This window comes from Botrytis sinoallii, assembly GCF_014898435.1.
Source record: "Botrytis sinoallii strain Bc 23 chromosome Unknown BSIN_012, whole genome shotgun sequence".
Classification (NCBI taxonomy): Eukaryota; Fungi; Ascomycota; class Leotiomycetes; order Helotiales; family Sclerotiniaceae; genus Botrytis; species Botrytis sinoallii.
Window position 1 is genome coordinate 1,489,202 of NW_024066039.1, and position 22,368 is coordinate 1,511,569.

The 22,368-nt window shown below is 43.9% G+C and overlaps 9 protein-coding genes across 9 annotated transcripts; 5 read left to right on the top strand and 4 right to left on the bottom strand.

The window, feature by feature from the left end:
• Positions 1-310: 310 nt before the first annotated feature.
• Positions 311-2,226, bottom strand: EAF02_007374 (uncharacterized protein). The gene is made up of 9 exons (XM_038903422.1): positions 1,890-2,226; positions 1,820-1,837; positions 1,745-1,768; positions 1,636-1,694; positions 1,542-1,583; positions 1,285-1,485; positions 1,142-1,223; positions 680-1,060; positions 311-620 (listed from the first exon to the last, which is right to left on the bottom strand). Exons 1-9 carry the CDS (start codon positions 2,005-2,007, stop codon positions 460-462), a joined length of 1,086 nt encoding a protein of 361 aa, XP_038756901.1. The 5' UTR covers positions 2,008-2,226; the 3' UTR covers positions 311-459.
• Positions 2,227-2,930: 704 nt separating this feature from the next.
• EAF02_007375 (uncharacterized protein) lies at positions 2,931-4,532 on the top strand (the record flags this gene model as incomplete). Its single annotated transcript, XM_038903423.1, has 7 exons — positions 2,931-3,410; positions 3,464-3,472; positions 3,539-3,704; positions 3,757-3,910; positions 3,961-4,043; positions 4,099-4,223; positions 4,278-4,532. 7 exons carry the CDS (start codon positions 2,931-2,933, stop codon positions 4,530-4,532), a joined length of 1,272 nt encoding a protein of 423 aa, XP_038756902.1.
• A 1,876-nt stretch (positions 4,533-6,408) lies between these two features.
• Positions 6,409-7,925, top strand: EAF02_007376 (uncharacterized protein; the record flags this gene model as incomplete). Its single annotated transcript, XM_038903424.1, has 3 exons — positions 6,409-6,844; positions 6,898-7,186; positions 7,241-7,925. 3 exons carry the CDS (start codon positions 6,409-6,411, stop codon positions 7,923-7,925), a joined length of 1,410 nt encoding a protein of 469 aa, XP_038756903.1.
• A 459-nt stretch (positions 7,926-8,384) lies between these two features.
• Positions 8,385-8,594, top strand: EAF02_007377 (uncharacterized protein; the record flags this gene model as incomplete). The annotated part of the gene is made up of 1 exon (XM_038903425.1): positions 8,385-8,594. The coding sequence occupies one exon, from the start codon at positions 8,385-8,387 to the stop codon at positions 8,592-8,594; it is 210 nt and encodes a 69-aa protein (XP_038756904.1).
• Positions 8,595-9,353: 759 nt separating this feature from the next.
• On the bottom strand, positions 9,354-10,127 carry EAF02_007378 (uncharacterized protein; the record flags this gene model as incomplete). Its single annotated transcript, XM_038903426.1, has 1 exon — positions 9,354-10,127. The coding sequence occupies one exon, from the start codon at positions 10,125-10,127 to the stop codon at positions 9,354-9,356; it is 774 nt and encodes a 257-aa protein (XP_038756905.1).
• An 898-nt stretch (positions 10,128-11,025) lies between these two features.
• EAF02_007379 (uncharacterized protein) lies at positions 11,026-13,604 on the bottom strand (the record flags this gene model as incomplete). Its single annotated transcript, XM_038903427.1, has 2 exons — positions 11,026-11,835; positions 11,892-13,604. 2 exons carry the CDS (start codon positions 13,602-13,604, stop codon positions 11,026-11,028), a joined length of 2,523 nt encoding a protein of 840 aa, XP_038756906.1.
• A 342-nt stretch (positions 13,605-13,946) lies between these two features.
• EAF02_007380 (uncharacterized protein) lies at positions 13,947-15,166 on the top strand. Its single transcript, XM_038903428.1, has 3 exons — positions 13,947-14,367; positions 14,484-14,724; positions 14,774-15,166. The coding sequence occupies exons 1-3, from the start codon at positions 14,160-14,162 to the stop codon at positions 14,979-14,981; spliced, it is 657 nt and encodes a 218-aa protein (XP_038756907.1). The 5' UTR covers positions 13,947-14,159; the 3' UTR covers positions 14,982-15,166.
• An 84-nt stretch (positions 15,167-15,250) lies between these two features.
• Positions 15,251-16,552, bottom strand: EAF02_007381 (uncharacterized protein; the record flags this gene model as incomplete). The annotated part of the gene is made up of 2 exons (XM_038903429.1): positions 15,251-15,280; positions 15,329-16,552. The coding sequence occupies 2 exons, from the start codon at positions 16,550-16,552 to the stop codon at positions 15,251-15,253; spliced, it is 1,254 nt and encodes a 417-aa protein (XP_038756908.1).
• A 3,161-nt stretch (positions 16,553-19,713) lies between these two features.
• Positions 19,714-22,356, top strand: EAF02_007382 (uncharacterized protein). Its single transcript, XM_038903430.1, has 2 exons — positions 19,714-20,381; positions 20,433-22,356. Exons 1-2 carry the CDS (start codon positions 20,073-20,075, stop codon positions 21,831-21,833), a joined length of 1,710 nt encoding a protein of 569 aa, XP_038756909.1. The 5' UTR covers positions 19,714-20,072; the 3' UTR covers positions 21,834-22,356.
• The last annotated feature ends 12 nt before the right edge of the window (positions 22,357-22,368 follow it).

Here is a 22,368-nt window from a genome sequence, read left to right on the forward strand (position 1 = left end):
TACTGTAAGGAGTAATTATTGCATTAGCGTCCTCTTCCCGCGAGGATCGGGACGATTATGAAATGACTGTTGTGATCGATTTGAGTCAGTGATGCATATGCATGAAATTGGTGTTTCTCCGAAAATCCCTACATGCAGAAGAAATTTAGGTGAGGTTGGGAATGAGGCGGTTTTCCCGTTGGGGCGAGGCGTTTTCTTTTGCAAGCGAGATCTCGTGATATCTGGTTTTCACCTCACTCCTCTACGTAGGCGAAAAACCCCGCTCGGAATTGTTTTACTGTAATGGTTTCAATCAAAATGGTAAAATGAGTGTATCAACTTCAAAGCAGTTGTCATTAAATTCTAGCCTGAGGTAATACTAATCTCTCGTCTCCAAGAATACGACACCAATTGTTCCTATCAACCCCTAGCCATCCCCACTTCCCGAAGATCTTCTATGAGCCAAGATAATAGCTTTTATTAAGTCCTCTTTGTAACAGGGACAGCGCATAAGAAGTCACCTCCGGCAGGCGCTGCTCCTGTTGGGGGACTCTGATGTATAGAGGCCCAAACACAGTTGTCAGTGGGATTACCATCGTCATAGAAGTTGACGCCTTGACAGAAAGGTGTGGCTTTGGCAGCTAGATGCCAGAAATCAGTATTCTATCTCACGGTCCAAAAGGGTGACTTTATGACTCACAGCACTGCTCCATACACTCCTTGAAATCCTTTGCGCTCGAAACTCCCAAGTTTGGATTTGCAGCTGTATGTCCCAACGTACAATAAACCTTGTACTCAACTCCACCCACCGTAGTAGTCTTACCTTCAGCAGCCGGGCATTTATCTGGGAAGGGGGCTGGTGTTGGACATGATGGACATGGAGTTGCACTTGGGCATGGGCAGGGACAAACAGGCTCATCGATAAGATGAGCACTATCATAGGGATCGACCGTCACGGGTACAGCGTTGTTGCCGTGAGTTCGTAGGTAGCAGATTCCGGTAGCTTGGTTCCAAATTGCACGGACGCAGTTACTGATTCCAGAACAGCGAGTCATGCAATCGCCCAATGAAGCTGCGGGTGCTTGACCCAAGTCATTTGTTCCATGATTAACAATAAGCTTGTTAGACATTGATCAAAGATGAGGTGAGGGACTTTGCTCACTCAATTTACAATAGAGCTTGTATTTCTTGCCTCCAGCTGTGAATTCTTTTCCGTCACCCTTGGGGCAGGAAGGTGTTGGGTTCTAAGACGTTAGTTTTAGTCTAGAAACGTTCAAACCGTGATCACCTGAAATGAGCACTTACTGGCTTGCAAGAACAATCACAAGTAAACACATCGTCGTCATTGGCACAGCAGCTTCCAGTCAAAGTCTTTGGATCGGCATGATAGAATTTATCCGGAGCGCAACAATCGCCTTTCTTCAGTGTGGCATCGAAAGAAAAGACACTTGGAGCAACGCAACATGCTCCTTCAGTCTTAACCACAGGATCAACACTGAAAGTTCCCTAGAAATTTTCAATAAGCTCCATGTTTCATAGAAATCGATCGAAAAGAAGCTTACCTTGTCTTTACCGCAGCATCCAGGCTTGTTTGTTTTCGGATCCTAGAGAGTTTAGAACGTGATATCATAACCTTACAGAGAGATCATCTCTTACGGTATATGGACCCCAGTAACAGTTTGTAACTGGAGGAGCAACACATTGTCCAGTCGGTTCTGGATATTCAATAAGCACAAGAGTGATAATTTATCTAGGGAGAACTTACTGCCAGCTGCGTCGAATTGCATGGCTGCGAAGTTTGTCAGAGAGAGCGAAATTTGAGGTCATTGCATCAACTCACAAAACTGAGATCCAGCCTCTGTCATAGATTAGTATTCTAGTTTCTGAGAAGCTTGAAGTGATGATCTTACTTTGCTTGCATACGGCATCCCATTTTGCCTTATCAGCTGGAGTTGGATCGACGGCAAGAACTTGACCTGTTAGGACAGCGAGAGGAAGCAAAAGCTTCACTAAATTTTGAACCAACATGGTAAGATTGAATATCCAGTCCGTGATGTTAAACTGTTAACGAGATTGTTTGTAAATTTGAAAGGGAAGAAAGTATGTCAAAGTAAACTTTCCAGAGATTGGTCATAAAAGGCTATACAAAAGAGAGATGGAAAAGAAGATTGCCTCTTCAATTCTCTATCAAATGGGTATCTCTCAACGCAAGCCTCAATGTCCAAAATATGAATTGTATAATGGGGATGCTTGTGGAACATTGATTAAAATTTGTTAAGCTCCGAGAGAACCCGGTTGTGGATGTATGAAGACACCAAAGGGTACTGACTATGTCTCACAACATGATGGGCATGTGTGTTTCTCCTAAAGTTTTTCTGATCGACATTCCGTTAAAGCGAGGGAACCCGCTACGTGTTGACTTAGAATCGTTGAGAAGGTATGCATACGCTGTGCCACTCCTTGCTCTAATTATATGACCAAATATTGATTTTCATGTATCTCAGTGATCCATGGATACTGTCTGTAAAATATCAATTCAAGAAATGCGGCGCACCTGAACCAACCTTGTTGTGTGACAGTAACTGTTTATTGCCGGCTGAAAGTGTCTTGAATTGCAATACGGGGAGATATTATCCTCTCGGTTGGAAAAGTGATAGGTTTTATCGGAAAATAAAAACTTGTACCTGGCTTGGAGAATATAGTGGCATCACAGATGAGCACAAGGATGCATGAACATATATGGGGCTAATCTAAGGAACGAATTGTATTTACCTTAGAATAGCTGAGGCCCATGTTCCATTTCCGTTGTCATCCGAACAAGAAACACTCTTGTTGTTTAAATTTCCATCAAGTCCAACTTTAAAGCTGAATTTCCCCTCTACACGCTTGCGAGAGATATCCTCGCCTTCATCTTCTTACTATCCTTCTTGAGTCACATTTCATTGACAATCATGATGGGCCTCACTAGAAGTACCCTCGTTGTACTATTTTCCCTTTTCTTTCTATGCCAGCCATTTGTGAACGCTCAAGATCAGGCTCAAGGACGTCCAGGTGCAGCAGCTCCTGCCCCAGCACCCGCGGCTGGTCGACCTGGCAGTGCACCTCCTCCTGATCAAGTCCCAATTCAGCCAGCGGCTTCAGGCGCTGCTCCTGCTGCTGGTAGACCTGGCGCCTCAACTGCTCCCGTTGCCGGGGACCCTGCAGCGGGGAGACCCAAAGTCTATTCCTGTCCGGCAGATAACGGAGCAAGATACACGACGGCAAATGGTGTGACGTTCGAGTTAAAATGCGATCACGGTACCCTTGCTAAGCATCTTGATTCTACGACCACAGCTACACAAAAGGAATGTGCAGATTATTGCTCGACCCTTCCAAATTGCCAGTCTGCCGATTGGAACATCAATTACAAAATATGTGCAACAAAGCAGGAGGTATGTGTATTGCTTAGTCTTTGAGTGTGATTGCGATCCGCTAACTTTAGTAGTACATACCGGTGAGTAGAACTAAGTTAGAAAGAGGAGATTTATTATATTTTGCCTTATTTTACTGACAAGAAAAGACATTTCCTCTTACAGGAACGCACACCTGGTTTCCTCTCGAAGAGCGCAAGCAGCGTCCCGATACAGAGTACCGCACACCACCAGAATGCCCAGCACCCAAGGTAGCCCTCGCAGAAAGTGTGACCGCCAGTGCAAGTTTCACAACGGATGGCGAATGTCCAACCAGTAAGCACATACTCAAATTTACAGGAATTATCTTATTCACTGACAATTTCAGATGATGGAAAGACCTTTTTGACTCCACAGGGCACATACTTCAAGGTCAAGTGCGGCTTCGAGAATACAGCTGAAATTACGATCTCTGGAAGCCGACCACTTCATGACTTTGCCGAATGCATGACTGCTTGTGCAGATATTCCCGAATGCAAGAGGTATGAAGTACAGTCTATCAGAAATATTGGAACGAGACTGATTAAGATAGTGTAACATTTGCTAACGGAAAGCCCAACTGGGAGTGTAAAATGTTTGAGGCTGGCGTTGAAGCTTTAACCTCAGATGCTACCAGTAATTATTTCATATTACCTATTTTGATTCGGTGGAGGCTGATTATTCTCTGTAGACAAGAAAGCATCTGCAGTTGTCATTGACCCACCAACATCTGCAAAGCAAGACGACCTGACATACCTTTGCTCAACAGAATGCCCAAATGCTGATGGACAAACATGGGATTCTCCAACAGGACAAGTGAGTGTCTAATGAGAGAAAGCGAAGTTTGAGACTGTGACTAACTATGCTCAGCGATTCCGAATGGACTGTTGCAAGCGCCATGGAACGATCCCTATCGGTGATACACAAGCAGGCTCTTTAGAGGAATGCATGAAGATTTGCGGATTCACATTGGCGTGTCAATCTGTTGATTTCCAAAAGGACACCGGAATGTGTTATTTTGGAAAACATTCAGGTGCACCCACTATTGCTGCATCTGGATGGGCTTCTGCTTATGCAATTGGATGTGCTGGTGCTTGCAAGAAAGAGGGACGTTGCGTTGCGTAGGAGCTTGAAGTTGAATTTGAGATAGTGTTGTTTTCGAATGTCTACCATGCATGGTTTTGTTGTCACTGTTGGATGTAAAGAATGAAGAAAAATGGTCAGCCCAGATGAATTAGAAGTCTTGCATGTAGAAATTGAAGAAGTATAATTCATCATCCCACAAGGCCATGGAGGTTTGGTGATTATCGTATCACGTGTGATCATATGATGTGCATATTAGTGGAAACAAGCCTGCGAGGTCTGCTCCTTGGCATGTGGTCAGTGGGAGATCATTTTTGAGAAGCATCTATTCCCTCTCTTCGATTTTCGTATTTGAGTATCTAGTAGTAGTCTTCATGACCTCCGACTTGCCCATCCAGCTGCGAATAATTTTGGGCAACTCTTTCGTATTAGGTACTCATGGTAGTTGTGGTGACAAGCTTACTAACACTCTGTCCGGTGTTTGAATCCTCATTTGTGATGTTGACGGCGACAGTGGTATGGACATCCTCGTATTGTCTGCAGTTGTCGTATGCAGCTCACCATCTTGACCGTATAGATTCTTCACCGTTGAGATGCCACCATGTCCAGTTCCAAGACCCACTGAACTTGCGAGATATACATATTGCTTTGGAAATTAATGACGGCTGTCGTGGTGACTTTGTATCCATCTCCAAGACCTGCCTTGTCAATGTCAGACCTAGCATATATCACCGTTTTGTTGTTTTCGATGAGCAAAGTATTGAAAACGGCTGTAACGTTCAGCTCAAGATGTGAAAGATCTCATCACCTCATCGTGTCTTCAGTAAGAAGCCTAAGCTAAGCCACTGTACTCCTATACACGCACCAAGGTTGTCTGTTCACCGATTGTGTATCCGACGTATGTTTCCATAATTTAAGGTATAATAACCTTTAAAGGAGAGGAATAAGGTTACCTACCTACCTGGGAAGATGCACCAGATGAGACGAGGATAGGATAGCTACTACTCAGTCGAGCCAGTAGACTCCCTCGAGACTCCTACACCAAGTATGACCAAGTCAATTGATAAGAAATTGCTATCGGATCCCCAGTTTACCCAGCAGCAGCAGTCAACATATAATAAGGCGTCTCGGCGTGCCGCGTGTGGGCGTAATATTCCCTCGAGATTCCCTAGCATAATAGATTTCTAGATTACCCCTATCAATGAAGCGTAATTACACAAGATAAATTAATTTCAGATTTTTGTTAATTTCATTAATAAATGGAGAAAGAAAGGATTGGTATAGGAACAGAGGAATAATTACATCTGTTGACCCAAGTACATAGTATATAGTTTAATTCATCTTCACTTCCTTTCCTTCTTGCCATCCTGCCATCCTGCCATCTTGCCATCTTACTATACTCATAGTCATACTCATACATACATGTATATCGTATTCAATTCTTCAACTTCACACAAATATCACAAACAAATCAAAAACGCCATTCAATAAAACGCTCAAGCCAGTAGTTCTCAAAGCAGAAATACGAGTAAATAAAGTACAGTACCGCTACACCATCCATCCCTTATCTAATAAGCACGAGAGAACGCCAAGAACCTCAGGACACTTTGCATTCAGCCAACGAATTCATTCCATAGAGTGGTCGCAACTTGAATTTTTTGAAAAGCTCGAGTAAGGTGATAGGAACGAGCTAGTTATAGTGGCTCATTAAATTTATTGTGTATTAATTTTTTTGACTTTCTTTGGTCATTTCGTCAAGCTGGCGTCCTCCGGTCTTTCTTCTTTAAAATCCTCCCACCAACATCATCGAAAACGGTCATCAATACACATAAAGACAGGAATTGAGCCCGACGAACGAACTTCCTCCCATTCCTCCACCCGGGTGTTATCACCTATACCTGGAACACCGATTGGTTCAATGTCATTATCGCGAAGTCCATCTCCAAGACCTGGAGGAGGATGGGCTAGTCCAGGTCTTTCAAGCCCTTATGCCAATGACAGTGGAAGATCTAGCCCAAATAAAATGCAAAGGACAGGCGGAAATGGAGGTTCGGTGACTTGGGAGTCTGCGAGAGCAAAGAGCGAGGAAGTAAATGGTTACCCTTCATTTTCAACCAAAAACAATGGCTTCTTCAATCGGCACATCAGAAATATATCAAATAGTCTGCCGCATTTTCACATGGGAGGGGATGGCAGTTATGCGGAAAAAGAGAAATTGGGGCGCGGACGATTGTTAGGTTCATCTAAGCTGGCACGTATAAGAAACGGTCTTGCGAGAGTCAGTAGCAAGATGAAGTTGCGATTTATGATTGTTTTGGGGTTTGTAATGATGATAATTCTTTTCTATTCTACACGTAAGTCAACCCATCGAGCAGGGGGACAGCGAGAAATTCTGACCTCGAGATAGCTTTACATTACTGGTGGCGCCGAGCAACGCATTTTGGAGGGGGCAAAAAGTTCGTTATAATATTGGCAGCAAATCAAGGAGGTGGAGTTATGGAGTGGAAGGGACCAAGGGAATGGGCAATCGAACGAGACAGCGTGAAAAACAAACGGAAATACGCAAACAAATGGGGATACGAATTGGAGATCGTGGACATGAGCACCAAGAAGAGATACGCACACGAATGGAGAGAGAGTTGGGAAAAGGTTGACACTATCCGAAATTCTCTGAGAAAATATCCTGAAGCTGAATGGTAAATTGGACCCTGATATGCAACGAATGGAGCTTAGAAGCTAACACTGCGCAGGTTTTGGTGGCTCGACCTCAACACCTTCATCATGGAACCTTCCTACTCCCTCCAATCCCACATCTTCAATAGCCTTGCCAAAAATACCTACCGCGATATCAATGATTATAACCCACTGAACATTACACACCCTCTCGACTCTCCCTACCTAGATGCCGAATCTCGTAGCACAGTCGGAGACGGCCAAGCAAGCTCTATAAACCTCATAGTCCCACAAGATTGTTCCGGCTTCAATCTTGGTTCTTTCTTCGTCAAACGCAGCGCATGGACTGATCGCCTTCTCGACGTATGGTGGGACCCTGTTGGCTATGAACAAAAACACATGGAATGGGAGCATAAAGAACAAGACGCGCTCGAATTCTTGTACATCAATCAACCTTGGATACGTCCTCATACCGCATTTATTCCACAGCGCAAAATCAATAGTTTCCCACCTGGAGCATGCTCGGATAACGGAAACGATACGCGAATTCATTATGATGAACATGATCGGGATTTCTTGGTTAATATGGCAGGTTGCGAGTGGGGACGTGATTGTTGGGGTGAGATGTATAATTACAGGGAGCTGAGTAATTTCTTGAACAGAACATGGTGGGAGAGGTTCAAGGAGGATCTGGTGATCAAGGCATGGCAAAAGATCATGGGAAAATCGAAGCCAAAGGATGCCGCGAATGGCAATTCATAAGATTTATGATCGAACTCGGATGGAAGGATAATCGACGGATGAATGAGTTTGAACGGGGATATCCCCATTACGGTTACGAAACGAAAAGACAAAAATCACCCTTTCTCTGGATATACTATATTGTCTTTGCTTCATGAGGAGATGCAATTAACACCTTTAATGAGAGCGTTTGTAACGTGAGTACCGCTATGCGCCCGTCTGTGGCTAGCGAATTGGCGTCTGGGTATCCTTTCTCTTCTATAGATTTTATTTGGGCATATGTTTGTCTGTCTTTTTATTCTTCTTCTCTTGACCGGACTGTATGATTGTCTGTTGGAATTGTGAAAGATTAGTGGGGATGGAAAAGCTTCTGTGTGTATGTTCATAATAGAAACACAGCGAATACTGCCTACCTACTTTTGTTGATGACTTTATCTGTGAAGATGTTGAGTTTGTTCAATGCATGTGATGTGTGCAAGTATGCTTGATGGTAATCAGAACTCGGATGCGCCATGGGTACCAATTCAATATGATGCGCCATCGCTGGGGCATAAGAGAATGATGGAGAAGCTCAATCAAGCTATCGAACCTCCACCGCAAATCCAACGTGAAAATCGCTACCAGACGACATATCAGACGAGTCAGCCCAATTGGCAATATAAGATGAGAGAAGAAACAAAGAAGAAATAAATCCTCAAACTGATATGCACAATCACATGGCTAGACGGGACAACAGTCTAGGATTGAGACACCTACATCTCCATATGATCCATGATGGCGACTGACGCCGAACTGTCATTACTAATCTCGTCTCCACCTTGTGTTGAGCATGATTTTCGAGCCATTGCGTAGCTGCACAGATCAGTTATGTTCAGAGCGCCATTTCCATTCTCACGCACAAGGACAAGTAGTTGAGAACGAACCGGAGTTGTGAATTCTTTATTATACAATAAGAAACTGTAAAACAGGCCTTGCCGATTGCTCAAGCCGGGTATATCTAAATCTTGACCATGATTTCCTCCCAGAATATTTCTACCCCAAGTTTCCACATCTATTGTGTTTAATGCTATTTAATGACATGCATTCAGACAGTTAGCATAATCATGCAGGCAGCGTTTTGTCTTCTAGGGCCGCTGCAATCTCGTAGTAGAATCTCATTGAGAAGAAGTGGAGAAGTGTCCTTTCAGACTAGATGTGAAGTGTTGATTTGATCGGTTTGGGTTGATAAGCCGATACTTCGGCCACTTCGGCCACCTCAGGAAAAAAACAGTTTCTGAGTTGAACCAAGGCCAACGTCATTTGTCGTACGTTGGGACGACTGATTGGAACCAGTACAAGTACTATCGCCTGATTTACGTGTTGAGTATATCTCAAAATCGTCGTCAAAAGCGACATCGAATGTGGAAACCCCATGACTTCTACTCACACCCCGATGCTCGTTAAACTCCCTCAATGCACCATAACAACTGGCTTGCCTTTCTCCCACGCATGCAAACTATCCCTCACATTGACCCAATATCTCAGTCTGACCGTCTCTCTCCTTGCCGTCTCCATATCCCCAGCCTCCAAAGCCTTCCCTACCACATCCTCACACTTAGCAATCCGCTCCTCATTCCGAACCTTCAGTCCATCCAAATCACCCTCTTCCTCCGCTTCCTCCATTTCCTCCCTTGTCTCCATAACTTCCATCAATAACTCGTTATCTCCCGCCTCCCCTCCGGTCTTCCCAGTCTCATCATGTACATCTACACCCTGTAGTCCCAACAGATATTGCGCCCGCAATAGAGGCGACTGTAATGTTTTATATGCCTCGTTGATCAAAGCGCTGGTAGCTTCGGCGCGGGCTTTATTCGACGCTGAGTGTAAATCTGGATGTGCACTTGCCTGCAGACGGAGAAATTCATTGCGCAGCGCACGAACGTCGATGTGGAAGGGGCCGGAGGGTGGCGGACCGCGAGGAAGAGTGAGGGGGAAAAGATCGTAGTGGGTTTGTGGAGTTGAGGCAACCGAAGGAGTAGTTTGGTCTGGTGAAGCAGATGGTGAGGGATTCGTGGACGAAGATGCGTATCCGCGGGAGGGAATCGTAGCAGCAGCTTGGGAAAGAGGGGTGGATTGCTGGTGGCAGATTTGGCAAACGAGGGCTGTGTGGCGAACGATTGCAGGTCGAGTGGAAGCCGTCCTACACGAGCGCATAAGGCTTCGTTGTATCACGGACGATCGCATGGTAATTTTGGTATTGCTTATGCAGAGATATAATTTGTTTGCGATTCTCAAAATCTGACAATGTCAAGTGAAGATTGACTTTGAAGATTAAACAATAATTTAGTGATGACGTAATGAGCCGTGCACCCGTCTAACCTTACCTCCCTACCCCCCTTAAATTTAACCTATAATCCTGTGTCCCTTATTTGTTGTCTCGCTTCCAACGCACCTTTTACTTGACGATTGAAGCGTCCAATAAGACCCTCTTTTATTTAGATGCAAAAATAACGTTCACATTTGCGTATCTAGTATTTGTATACTTGAACTTGTACATAATCTAATAAGTTTGAATCATCTTGTCGGTGTCTTTACAAAACCTCGTCAGGAAGAATAGCTATCAAATCTATGTAGATCAGCCAGATGCGGTGGCTCGGTGAGCTCAAAAACGAAAAAAGACAAAAAACGCATCATCACCGAACAAGATAGCCAAAGGAACAACACCAGTGCCTATCACAACTCTAACTCAACATCACGACATTCTCGCACAAGACTTAGAATTTGAAATATAGAAATCTCATTTATCTCTCTTCCTTCATCCCCTCCTCCTCTTAAACTGATAATTGAAACTAAAACTGAATTTGGTATATCCTACAAACTCCCAAAGCACCACGAAGGGAAAGAGAAAAAGTATACCCAAAACGCCATTCTTTTCCAATCCATCGAATCATACAATACTTTAAACACATTAATTACCACCTGATCTCTTTGTCTATGATGCCACCTGTCTCCGAATCTTGGAGCGAGGTAATGACAATAATAGTAAACGCCGAACACCTTTCATTCAGCTCACAAACTCCATTTGTTTGCATTAATTTTCATGATCCATTCCAATTCGTATCTCCAACGTCTTCAATGACAATCATGCCCCACCCCTCTCGGCCTTCCTTAAACTTGCGAAATACCCTTTAGGCCACGAAGTCAAGAGTTCTCCTTCACTAGGCACTCTCCCTAGTGCTTCGCACTTTTGTATAACATTTTGCAAAATTCTGCCTAGCAATTCTTCTGTCATGGGAAAGTGCTTATCCATATCGATTTCTAACGGGTTCAAAAATGTGTCGTTGTCCCCTAATAGTTCTTCCGCCGATGGTCTTTTATGCTGATCTCGGTTCAAGCAGTTTTTGAGTGTTCGAATCAGAGAGCTGGGAACCAAAACACCACCCACACCGTATGCTGGATATTCGATCTCATGGCTGAAGTTTATGATCGCTTGACAGCGCTGCAGTTGGTTTTGAATATGACCAAATGGAGCACGACCATAGGTCATTTGATAAAGTATACAGCCCAAACTCCATATATCGGATGGTTTTCCGAGTTTCATGAGTTTTGGTTCATTGCGATTCCTCCCATCAGAAGCGTTTGAGTCCATGAGGGATTCAGGAGACATATAATTTGGTGTACCGATTTGTGTTTCGCGGTGGACGTTCACGGTTTCTTCTGTTTGAATCGCGTTGGCGATACCGAAATCTATCAGCTTGAGACGGCCCTGAACAAGGACAAAATTGTGAGGTTTCAAATCAGAATGAACAATATCGTAAGCATGAACAGCTTGGAGACACTCAAGCATCTCTTTCCAATAGTAGCGTACAAAATTGACGTCTAACTTGGCTTGTTCAGATTTCATGCGTAGATTTAGAATTGTATTCATATCCAATTCTCCCATCTCCATAAGCTGGGTGAACGTTAGTTGACTTGCTCTTTGTAAGAAATGCGGACGATGTAACCTACCACACTAAGAACTCCTCTCTCATCATTTAATTCGTAGTCATATAAGTGAATTACTCTTTCTACGGAGCCCAGCTTCTTTAGTAGGTCGATTTCACCCTTGAAACCACGTATAGCCGATTCGTCTGCGTCTTCCAAGGAAACACGCTTCAATGCAAATATTTTTGAGTTCTCTGCCATCACTCGGTATACTTTTGAACTACCTCCACGTCCAATAACATCCAAGCGTGTGAATATTTTCCCGTTGACCTTTAGCCTATTTCTTCGGGCATTGGCGTGCGATGTAGTAGCGGCACCAGCAGTACTAGTCGCGGCCTCTAATACGGACATCTTTGGTGGTGGTGGTGCAGGCCTTCGAGGAGTATTCTGACTTCGAACAGCCAGAGGACGTCTTTCCGGAGACCCATTAGCACGTATATCGAAGCTTTCTGGCCGAGCTTGTTTTTCTGCACTATTTGTGTTTGTTAAAGGCTGTTTATTTCGCTTGAATGTTGGGGGCGCGTCATTTTCTTGATCATAAGTCGCGGGAACACCTGGACGTGGAGCTGGTATCTTGAACACGGGCTGTTGCTTCGACGCAGAGGGAACGGAGCGAGGATCGGATTCGCGAGAACCAGATATAGTGGGAGGTGGTGGTGATCTGGAACGCAGGGCTGCATTTAAAACATTTCTCGAGCTAGGAGGACTGCCCGAAGAGGCGTAATCTCTGTACGAGGAAACTGGAGCCCGCCTAGCTACTTCTAACTCCGGCGTTGGACTTTTGTTTTGGCTTTCCCGTGCCTGGTATTGTGATTCCTGACTTTGAGGTTCTTGGTTGGATCCGACTTCATTGCTGTTTCCGTTCTCCTCCATTGGGCTTTGTTCTTCATCTGACTGAGATATCCGTGGTCGTCCTCTTCGAGCTGGGCCTCTCATAAATGTTCCAAAAACTTTTGGAACTGCACCTCTCTTGACTCTCATGGAACTTTGCAATCCTATCTCTTCACCATACCTCGAACGACCGGCGGCAGAGGGATTGTATCTCGAAACACTTCCCTGGCTCACAGCTAATTGTGACCTTGTAACTGTTGAAGGATATTCATATGGCCCTTCATTTTCATACTCATTTTCCTGTTGTGGTGATTCTGATCTACCAGAAGGTCTTCCGGAAGAGCCAATTGAAGATCTACCGATAGATACTCGTACGGTCCTGGGTACAGGTGCGGGGGTGCTAAGGTCTAATGCGCCCTCATCCGTTTTTGGTGCCGCTTGCTGTTCATTGTGCTTCTGAACCGCACTAGATAATGAGGGACCTCTTCGTAATGACGTAGAGCCGGGCGTACCACTCACTCGCACAATTCTTCGCGGATAGGTAGGGCTATTTTCACGGCTCCCAAGCGGCGATTGCTTCCCCCTGGTAGATGATCCCAATATACCTGCACTTTCCACTCTTGTGTGTGAAGTTTCAGGAGCCTTTGGTGTTGTACGAGCAGCGATTGGAGTTTCAACAACTGAGGCCTCGTCATCTAGTAAAGCTTTTGTTAAGGCACTCAATTTCATCGGCATTGGAATTTCGTCGTCGGAGCTGTCGTTGAGCGAATAATGCCGAGCTGATTCGACATCTGGCCTGGTAGAAGAGGGTCGGGTAGGAGCTGGTTTATATGTATTTCGTGAGGCAGGTCTTCGGATAGCTGCAAATTGACTCGAACCCATTGGGGTGGGTGAAGCCGTCGCCATTGGGGCGATGTGATGAAAGATGGGCAGTGAATCGAATGTCGATATTTGTGCGATATGAATCAAAAATTATGTAATCTGGCTCCAATTTATTACATCCTCTATTCAAGCAAAATAATGTCAGAATCGGGGGAAGATGCGCGTAAAAGATGGCGCGTGAAGTTTTTAATATGAGGTTGGGTATTTCCAGGTTCTTTTTTCGCGGGTGAAATTAGATTTGATTGTTTACATGGCAGGGCAACCGTAACCCGGGTAGGCAACCGGAAGATCCCGCACAGTCTAGAGCTTCCTTCTGTTTTTATACACACTCGAACCACACTTCACGCTGTCATTTAATTCATGAAAAACATTCAGAAGCTGTAATTTGATTTCAACACATCTGCGAAAAAGTCTTGTAAATTCCCTATTCCTCCAACAGTTATTCCATCAAAGATATCCGAAACTCATCATTACATCTGTCCATATCCTGCGAGTAAACAGAGACACTGTCCCGGTAACAGATATACTCCACAAAATACTAACAAGGCGGGGTACACGACTTATCCTCCTATCATCATCATGCTCATTATGAATCCGGTTCACATTCTGTGCTTTGGCAATTCATTAACACATGGGTGGCCATCCAATCATCCATATGCTCTCGCATTAGAGGATACTTTTCAAACCTCGTCACCCTATATCTCGATAAAAACAGATGTCCAAGGATTACCGGGAGATCAAGTTGTCAGTCCTCCTGGACACTACTTACCAAGACTAGATATCTTGTGTAAGTCGTCCTCTGTTCTAAATTCTGTTATGTTTGTGACTGTGGTTATCTGAGCGGGATTGATGCTGTGATTACCTATGTCGGGTACCCTAGATAACATTACTAACCCGTACCAGACAATGAGATCGAAGTACCCTATAACTGGATGGTCATATTAGGAGGCACTAACGATCTTACTCAAAATCAAGATGTCGACCTCGTCTTTGAATATCTGATGAAAGTCTGGGATTACGCTCTTTCTCGAGGAACTCAAGTCTTGGCCTTGACCATCCCAGAATGTGGTACTTGTAGGCCAGAACTCGACCAGCGAAGAGATTATCTGAATGGTATGATTCGTGCTCACCAAGCTGAAAATTTGTGAGTGTGCTTTGTGAAAATTTGCAGCAAATGCTGAATTGCCATCTAGTCATGTGCTGAATCTTCATGATGCTATACCGTATTGGAGCATGCCAGAAGAGGAACGTAGACGAATCTGGACCGATGGCTTACACTTCACAGAAGAGGGCTATGATCGGATGGGGACTTTGATTGGCGTTGAACTTCACAGATTGATGTCTGCTAGAGGATCGGAAGTTGGACAAGGGCAAAAATCGTTGATGCTCCAGAAAAGCTAGTACCCCGAGCAGTAGTCGATAGGTATACAACATCTTGATGACAGATGAGGCTAATGGCTTGAGTCAAAGGCTCAAATGTAAATGAAATGCACCGTTACAACTGGCAAAGATACAAAATGTGGTATTTTTCGTACTTTTAAAGATCAAATTGATCTATTTTTCATTATTATCATAAATGTCATGGTGATCTGAACTCCTCTATTGGTACGCAGTGACCACACCTAACGCCAGGCTTGTATCGTGTAATTCATTTCGCATCATCGCTATTATTATACCACCAGATTTGCAGCGACGAAGTCCTAAACCTATATTAGCGGTGTCAACAGATGATGTCCAATTCTACTCACCGGATAAACTAGCTGCAACTCAGAAGTCACTTTCTCAACTTCTTCGGCCAAATTTTGAACATTAGCATCCCATCTTCTCAGTTCCCTCCCAACAATCCCTTCCGATCTACCGCTACCTTTCTCTCCAGTAGCCTCTCCGCCCTCAAACCAAATAACCCTCTCTACTTGATCAATCCTACCGACTAATCGACCTTGTTCAATCATGCTTGCGGTAGTTTCCTCGGCCTTGTCTCCGTCAAGATCCAATATCTCTCCAAGAGCCTCGAAGCGAATATTGTTGTATAATCTCGACGCAGCTCTTAAGTTGTGCTCTACAACTGCCCTTTGCAAGACAGTGGTACCATCTGAGGTTTTTGCAAGTTGATGTGTAGCCAAGCCTTCTGCAAACTTAGATACTTCTTCGGGAGACAGTAAGCGATCCAGGAACATCTTCTCCAAGATACTAAACTCGTCTAAACTAGCAGCTCGCTCATCTTTATACAATCTGCCTAAAGCACGGCTTCGAAGGGGGCCAGCAGGCGCCAGGACAGCACACTTAATGGCCATACTGAGAGTGTGTAAACGTTCTTCCTCGGCGATGACAGGCAAGAAACTAATATCCTGGTAGCCTTGAGCAGCGGCTAAGAAATTCCTCCTAGCATCGTGGATACGTGCTTGACTGAGTTGAAAGTGCAGGTTCAGATCACGGTCCTCGACTGTATATATGACGTTCTTAGCTTTGTTCAGGTATTGCTCTGCAAGCGTTGTATCGTCCACTTCGAGATAGTTGCGAGTAATACGAATCCAACAACGAACTTTCTCCTCATTTGTGACTTTTCGTTGCGATGATTCCAGAACGATACCAGCTAATATTTTGGCAGCTGCAAGGTTATCTTCGTCGTCTTCGTACGCTGTGGCCATCAGCTCACGTATTTGCGCATTTTGTTCTTCGAATGAGGATGCTTGTTCACCAAGTGTCGATAAAGCATGTTGACCAACTTGAATCTTGGCTTCATTATTGTTTATGGCTTTGAGCGCATCGACAAACGATACGATCACGGATCGAGTAGCAACTATGCCTAAAGCATCTGCAAATATGGCATCGAAAATGGCGATTAAGTCGTCAGGTAACTCTGCTGGTGTAGATGTAAATTGAGCGTTTGAAAGAAGGGTAGTGTAGCCTTGTTGTTTTTCCTCTGAGCTTGCAATTTGCTGCATAGCTTCCGCTATCTTTTGAGATACCATGATCAATAAAGTTACCTTGATTGACTTAGCACAGTGGAATTGTGTAAGAAAACGTTCAAGTTTATACAGTATTACTGCTCAAGGCTGAGGTTGTGATGGTTGTTAAGGAGATGGAGCTTGAGGTGGGGTAGCCGGGGAGCTTCTGGAAGGGAGGAAGGCTACTGATAAGCTCGGATATTTTATGGGCTAGACTAAGCCAACGAGAGTACCTACATACCTACCTCTACGTAAGCAAAAAAACAGGCGGAAATTGACCACCATTCGAAAGACCTTCAACAACTAAGATCTGTTTTCGATATATTATTAAATAATAAAACAACTTAAAATCAATACAAAGAAGACTCAAATTTTCGTTTGCTTTTTTCAAATTTCAATATTTAATTTGAAATGAATTTATAATCTATTACAAAAGTCCTTTGAAAGGTACTCAATTTCCGCCTGTTTTTTCGCTTACGTAGAGCCTACCTCGCCTACCCAGGAACATCTAATCTCTATGCTGTACCAAATTCATTTTCTCATTTTCTCATTTCGGAGAACATGCCGTGAAGCTTATTATACTGCCGTAGAGAGAATTTGGTTACAGACGAGTCGTCGAGTAGTGTATCAATTAACACATGACAAATTCCTTTTCCAATGCACAAAAGCCTTAGTTCTGAAGATCACATCGTTGCGAGTGCAGACGATATGAGACAGGCGATTTTTGCTGAAAGTCAATACTTATGACTACTTGACGGATCGCTTGGTACTTTACTCGAGCGGCAATTATTAGATATTGGTGTTGGTGGAGCTTCACCTATGTTTTGATGGGAGAGACAGACGATGGCCTGAGATACCACTGCGTTGACTGTTCGGTGCCGGCGATGGAGGGACTGAGGGATTGAGAATGTTGACGGATCAAACACCATCACCATGTAACCATGAGCACCTAGAAGTTTTCAATCTTAATAACTGGTCATTTCGTAGTTGGAAGACGATTCTCAATGATCTGCGCCAGAATATCAAGGGATTGACGTGAGTATGATCGAACTGGGCTTGGAAAGGAAGATGAGGTGGAGAGAGAATGATAGAAGAAGAGAATGGAAGGATGTGAGAGGGAAATAGAAGGGCGCACTGAAGTCTGAGTAGACAAAGTTGTCTGAATGAGATAGTGTTTCTTAACAGCTTCGAAATCTTCTGGTGAAGTTTGACATAGCGATTCATGTGTTTCATGATATAGTTATGATCACAATACTTTCTATGCTGTACGTTACTGGGGTGGTTATGGTGAGACGCCATTTTTCTATGGAAAGCTGTCCTGGAAGTTCACAAGAGGACTAATTTATTTCGTCAAGGGGATACGAGACGAAAATCACAAATGTGTATGTGCCTGATTGGATGGGTGAGTATTAGATTAATTGATTTTATGCTTCCAATTCCTTCAGTCAACCCGATTGCCATTTATTGGGCAATGGTTCGATAGCTAACAGCGAGCGTCTGAACCAGCGACCAAACGAAGCCTTTCTAGATCGATGAAACAATATTTTATGGAATTATGCGCCACATTCTGGATTTATGTTCGCTCCGTCTTTGTTAACAGCTATGCTGAGTATGAGGCTTGAGAGGGTTGAAGCATTTCAAGCCATGTGATACTGAATGGTGGTACTGCGGGGTAGAGGGAAAAGGGAGAAAGGGAATTTAGAGGGAGAGTATGCAAAGCCATAGTATCTCACATCATTAAAAACCTAAAGATCGTGTCAAAACCCCACCTGTCTATTTCGAGTCCCTTCTCACTCTCGTCTTCCAACATTCACGGTGGTCTCTATTTTAGATTCCTCTACCGATAACTCATGCAGAGAAGGTGGGCCCATTCTTCTAGAGCTTCCGACGGGAAACAACAATAACGACACCAACACCACTACTCAACCTACTCTAACGGGTGACCAACCTTCTGTCATCGGCCAAGATAGACCACTTCTCTTCGCATTGAAGCTCGACCGGAACAATAATAACTCCGCTGCCAACTATGCCACCACAAATACCATCTTTGATGCTTTGGATCCGAGGAATTTCGGTCTCGAGGTGAAAGTCATTGGCAATGAGGATAAAACGATATCCCGATCACTGCCTCGCCCGCAGATGACGACGGGAATGATGTGCCACTTAGTGAGGCAAAGACATATAGTCTAAACAATGGGCCATTGCAGTTTTGGGGGAGATGATGGAAGAACCCCTTATTATTCAGAGACGCTAACTAGATCAACGTTTTAAACTTGTAATTTTATTGTATTCAATATCATATTCGATAAATACAATGATCTGAATTGATTGATATGGATAAAATTCAATATTGTGTTTAACAAATAACATATGAAGTTTACCTAGATCAATAGCATTTCTAACATGTTTAGTGTGGCATTAGAAACTAAACGATCTGAATACGCCCTAGATAATTCTTCGTGTCTACTCACTTTGATAGATAGCCATTAGCTTATAATAGGCTTCTTCTACTCTCATGTTGATTTTACTCGATAGTGGAGTCAGAGTTGATCAGAAATATAATGCTATAAAAAATGATCATGAGCTTGCTTCCCTGCATCTTCATTGTACATCTCGCGCTGAAACTGCACCTATCAGGGTGAGAACGATAGCAGTCACCCGATGTGAGTTTTGATAAATGGATGTTATTTCATGTCATTCTCTCAGACAGCGACAATGAGTGTCCTCTGAGTGCACTCCGTATTTATGATATAATTTGAGAAATACTCCATCTATAATCGTATAGGAGAGGCTGTCGCTCAAGTACCTCAAACTACTAGATTGTTCGGAGTCTTTCTATATACTCCGTTCCGCACACGATTGTCTTGATTTCATCACAGTCTCAAGACAGTCCATTCGCAGCTCTGAAACATAAGAGAGCATTCCTTTAGCTGCCCTGGTAGATTTGACGTGCAGTAGTACCGTTGCTAAGGCAGTGTAGCATGAAAGACTAAATCTGATTGGCCAGAGATTAATATAAACAAACAATCCTGATTAATCAAATGATCCCCTCACAGCCTTGTTAAATTCCCCTGAATCTTCAAGACCCTTGCCTACCCACCTATGTTGTATGTATGTGTATATCTTGTATTTACGAGTACGAGTATATAACACATATGATTGAAAGAGTAATAAAAAGCAACACATATACATATACTTATACATCGAATATTAATGTTCGTATGAAAAAACTTGTTATTGTTTGGCGAAACTGTATTCACCAAAATAAAATAAAGCTACGCGGCAACAATTATTACAACAGAAGTCGCGAATCTGTAAACATACAACCATCCATCCATCTATCTTCCTTCCTTTTCCTCCTCTCCTCTTCCACAAAACCTCCCCTCCTCATATCCATAGCTTACCAACAACAATACGTTACCGAATTTCCTTGAGGTTCACGTAATCTGAGACATCTCCTTCCCTCATAGTCGACCACAACTTTCTTCTTTGCATCAACCTGCATCTGTTGTGTATTTCATCAGAAACCATCGCAATTTCAAAAATGTCACTACAATCTGCTTATAAGCAGTTTCTAGCTTCCCCCAACCCCTCCTTACTCACAGCTGATGCTTCCCTTCATTTCATTACAACTTTGGTCACTGTTCATGGAGCTTCTGATATTGTCAAGCATTTAAATGGACAGAACCATCAACTCGAGAAGAAAGAGGAAACCTTCCTAAATACCGTTGAAGGAAACTCCTCCATCGCCGCAGAAATCCACACAACCATTGAATTCAAGACATCGGGAGGATCCTATCTACCTGGACTGGATGACAACTTTCTCGCTGATCGCACAGTCACCTTTCCAATCGTAAGTCTGGTCCTGTCTGTTTTGAATCTACCCGCATACTAATAATGGCAGATCCATATCGTAAGTTTCGATGCCAACGGAAAGATCCAACAAATTCGACAAAACTGGGACCAGGGATCACTTCTTAAATTGATTGATGTTATCGGAAAGACTGGACGAAACTGGCCAATCCGGGATGGAAAGGATCAGATAAAGCTCATCGCATCAAGCGTCAAAAATACTGGTACGTTAGATGCTTCTTCGAACGTGGATCCACTCGCTCGCGCCAGAGGTAATTCCAATAATGTATTGCGCGACCCGCACGCAAGCCTTTCCTTGTTTGCTCCCCGTGAAGATATTGGATCCAAGTCCCGTCCGGCCGAAGTACCAACCAGTGTATCCGCAAGGCCAGCACCTCGGGACTATAATGATCTTTTTGTTAACAAAAATTCCTCGACTGTAGACGATGTCCTTTCCCCTCCAAAAGCAGGCGCCGCCAAGAAGTTCGCACCATCTAGACTTTTCGATGCCGATGAGAATGAAAACACCCCAGATAGCCCTATCCACGAGAAGTCGAAGGACCCCATGTACCGCCCAAATCCAGCTAGGTATGAACACTTCGATATTACCGATGGCCCCGAGGAAGAGGAATCCATTCGACCGCCAACTGGCAAGGGTGGCAAGGGTCAACATCAAAGTCAATGGGGCTTTGATGATTTCCAAACACCGCAAAAGGTTGTTCCTACTAAAGTTCTTCGCGCAGCTGAAGTTCGTCATTGGGGTAACAGTGATGATGAAGTCTTAGATAGCCCGGTCAAATTCAAGAAAGCCGAAAAACCTCGCAAGGATGCTCAGACTCATTTTGAGTTCCAAGACGATGCCACCCCTCAAAAAGATCGTCGTATCGTTGGAAACCCTCGTGGGCATGGACACAACAATGGACTTGGGCTCTACAAAGACATTCTATTTGGTGAGAATGGAGGTGATACCCCAGTGTCAAAGAAACAAACTACAGGTCTCGCAAATGCTAAGGACAGAACCAAGGACTTTGATCATTTCAGCATGGCTGATGAGTCGCCAGTAACTGGACAGGCTCCTACTCACATGGCAGGAGATAGGGCCAAGGCTGTGAAGATGATGGACGCTAACTGGGATACATACGATGAATCACCTATTGAGAAGAATGCCAAAAAGGAGAATGATCCTTCTTCGCCAAGTCGCTCCAATCCTACCAAGGAGCCATTGTCTGAAATCAACACGACTTCTAAGCGCAACCAGCAAAATGTTGGCATCAAGACAATGGGTGATGGAATGGGCGGTAGCAAAGGTGCAGGCAGACGATGGGGCTTTGGAGACGATTCTGATGGAGAGGAAGCAGGTGGCCTCAATGGTGTAGGAAGCAAATTCCGCAATGGTCGCCCTGGCAAAGCCCAAAATCAAAAAGCTACTGGTGGTGATTTCTGGGATTTCTAGGCCATAAACTTCGAAACAGGATTGAGTTGTTGACTGGCTTGTTAAGCACGTATTACGAGAGATGAGAATCATGATCAGACAATATTGGCTTCGATTTTATTTCCGCTTTTGATGCGTTAGAATTAGGTGTTGACAAGGTGTTTTCGATGGATGATAGGTCACTACGCGATTGAGATGATTTGTCTGTCTGGTTTCGGTTTTCTACGCTTTCTTGAGTGTGTTATCTTCTACTTTGAGGGAATGGGGATTGGTTTATTCGTGTTTCTTTGCACATGCGCATAGTGGATTAGCGTAGTTGAGGAGTAGAGGAAAGCATATCGGCTCAGAACGGAATCCGTTGAGTGTATTTGTTAGTATTGTGTATTCTTTTGGCAGCTACCCAGGTTCATTACGAAGATATCAAAAATGCAATGGATTATTTTATTTATTTACGATGGCATTCTGATTTTGAGGTGATTGTGTCGGCTGCCTATGAAGTCGATTTGCATTCTTCTAGTGTGTGGCGTGTCAAGTCAGTTGAGTTAATTGAAAATGT

What these genes read in the sequence shown, in the direction of transcription:
- EAF02_007374 (XM_038903422.1), bottom strand. Translation starts at nt 2,007, where the DNA reads ATGTTGGTTCAAAATTTAGTGAAGCTTTTGCTTCCTCTCGCTGTCCTA. An exon ending in GATGCTGCGGTAAAGACAAG is followed by an intron (nt 1,486 to 1,541) that starts GTAAGCTTCTTT and finishes GAAAATTTCTAG; the next exon opens with GGAACTTTCAGTGTTGATCC. An exon ending in GTGATTGTTCTTGCAAGCCA is followed by an intron (nt 1,224 to 1,284) that starts GTAAGTGCTCAT and finishes CTAACGTCTTAG; the next exon opens with AACCCAACACCTTCCTGCCC.
- EAF02_007380 (XM_038903428.1), top strand. Translation starts at nt 14,160, where the DNA reads ATGCTCATTATGAATCCGGTTCACATTCTGTGCTTTGGCAATTCATTA. An exon ending in ACCAAGACTAGATATCTTGT is followed by an intron (nt 14,368 to 14,483) that starts GTAAGTCGTCCT and finishes AACCCGTACCAG; the next exon opens with ACAATGAGATCGAAGTACCC. An exon ending in GCTCACCAAGCTGAAAATTT is followed by an intron (nt 14,725 to 14,773) that starts GTGAGTGTGCTT and finishes ATTGCCATCTAG; the next exon opens with TCATGTGCTGAATCTTCATG.
- EAF02_007382 (XM_038903430.1), top strand. Translation starts at nt 20,073, where the DNA reads ATGTCACTACAATCTGCTTATAAGCAGTTTCTAGCTTCCCCCAACCCC. An exon ending in GCACAGTCACCTTTCCAATC is followed by an intron (nt 20,382 to 20,432) that starts GTAAGTCTGGTC and finishes TAATAATGGCAG; the next exon opens with ATCCATATCGTAAGTTTCGA.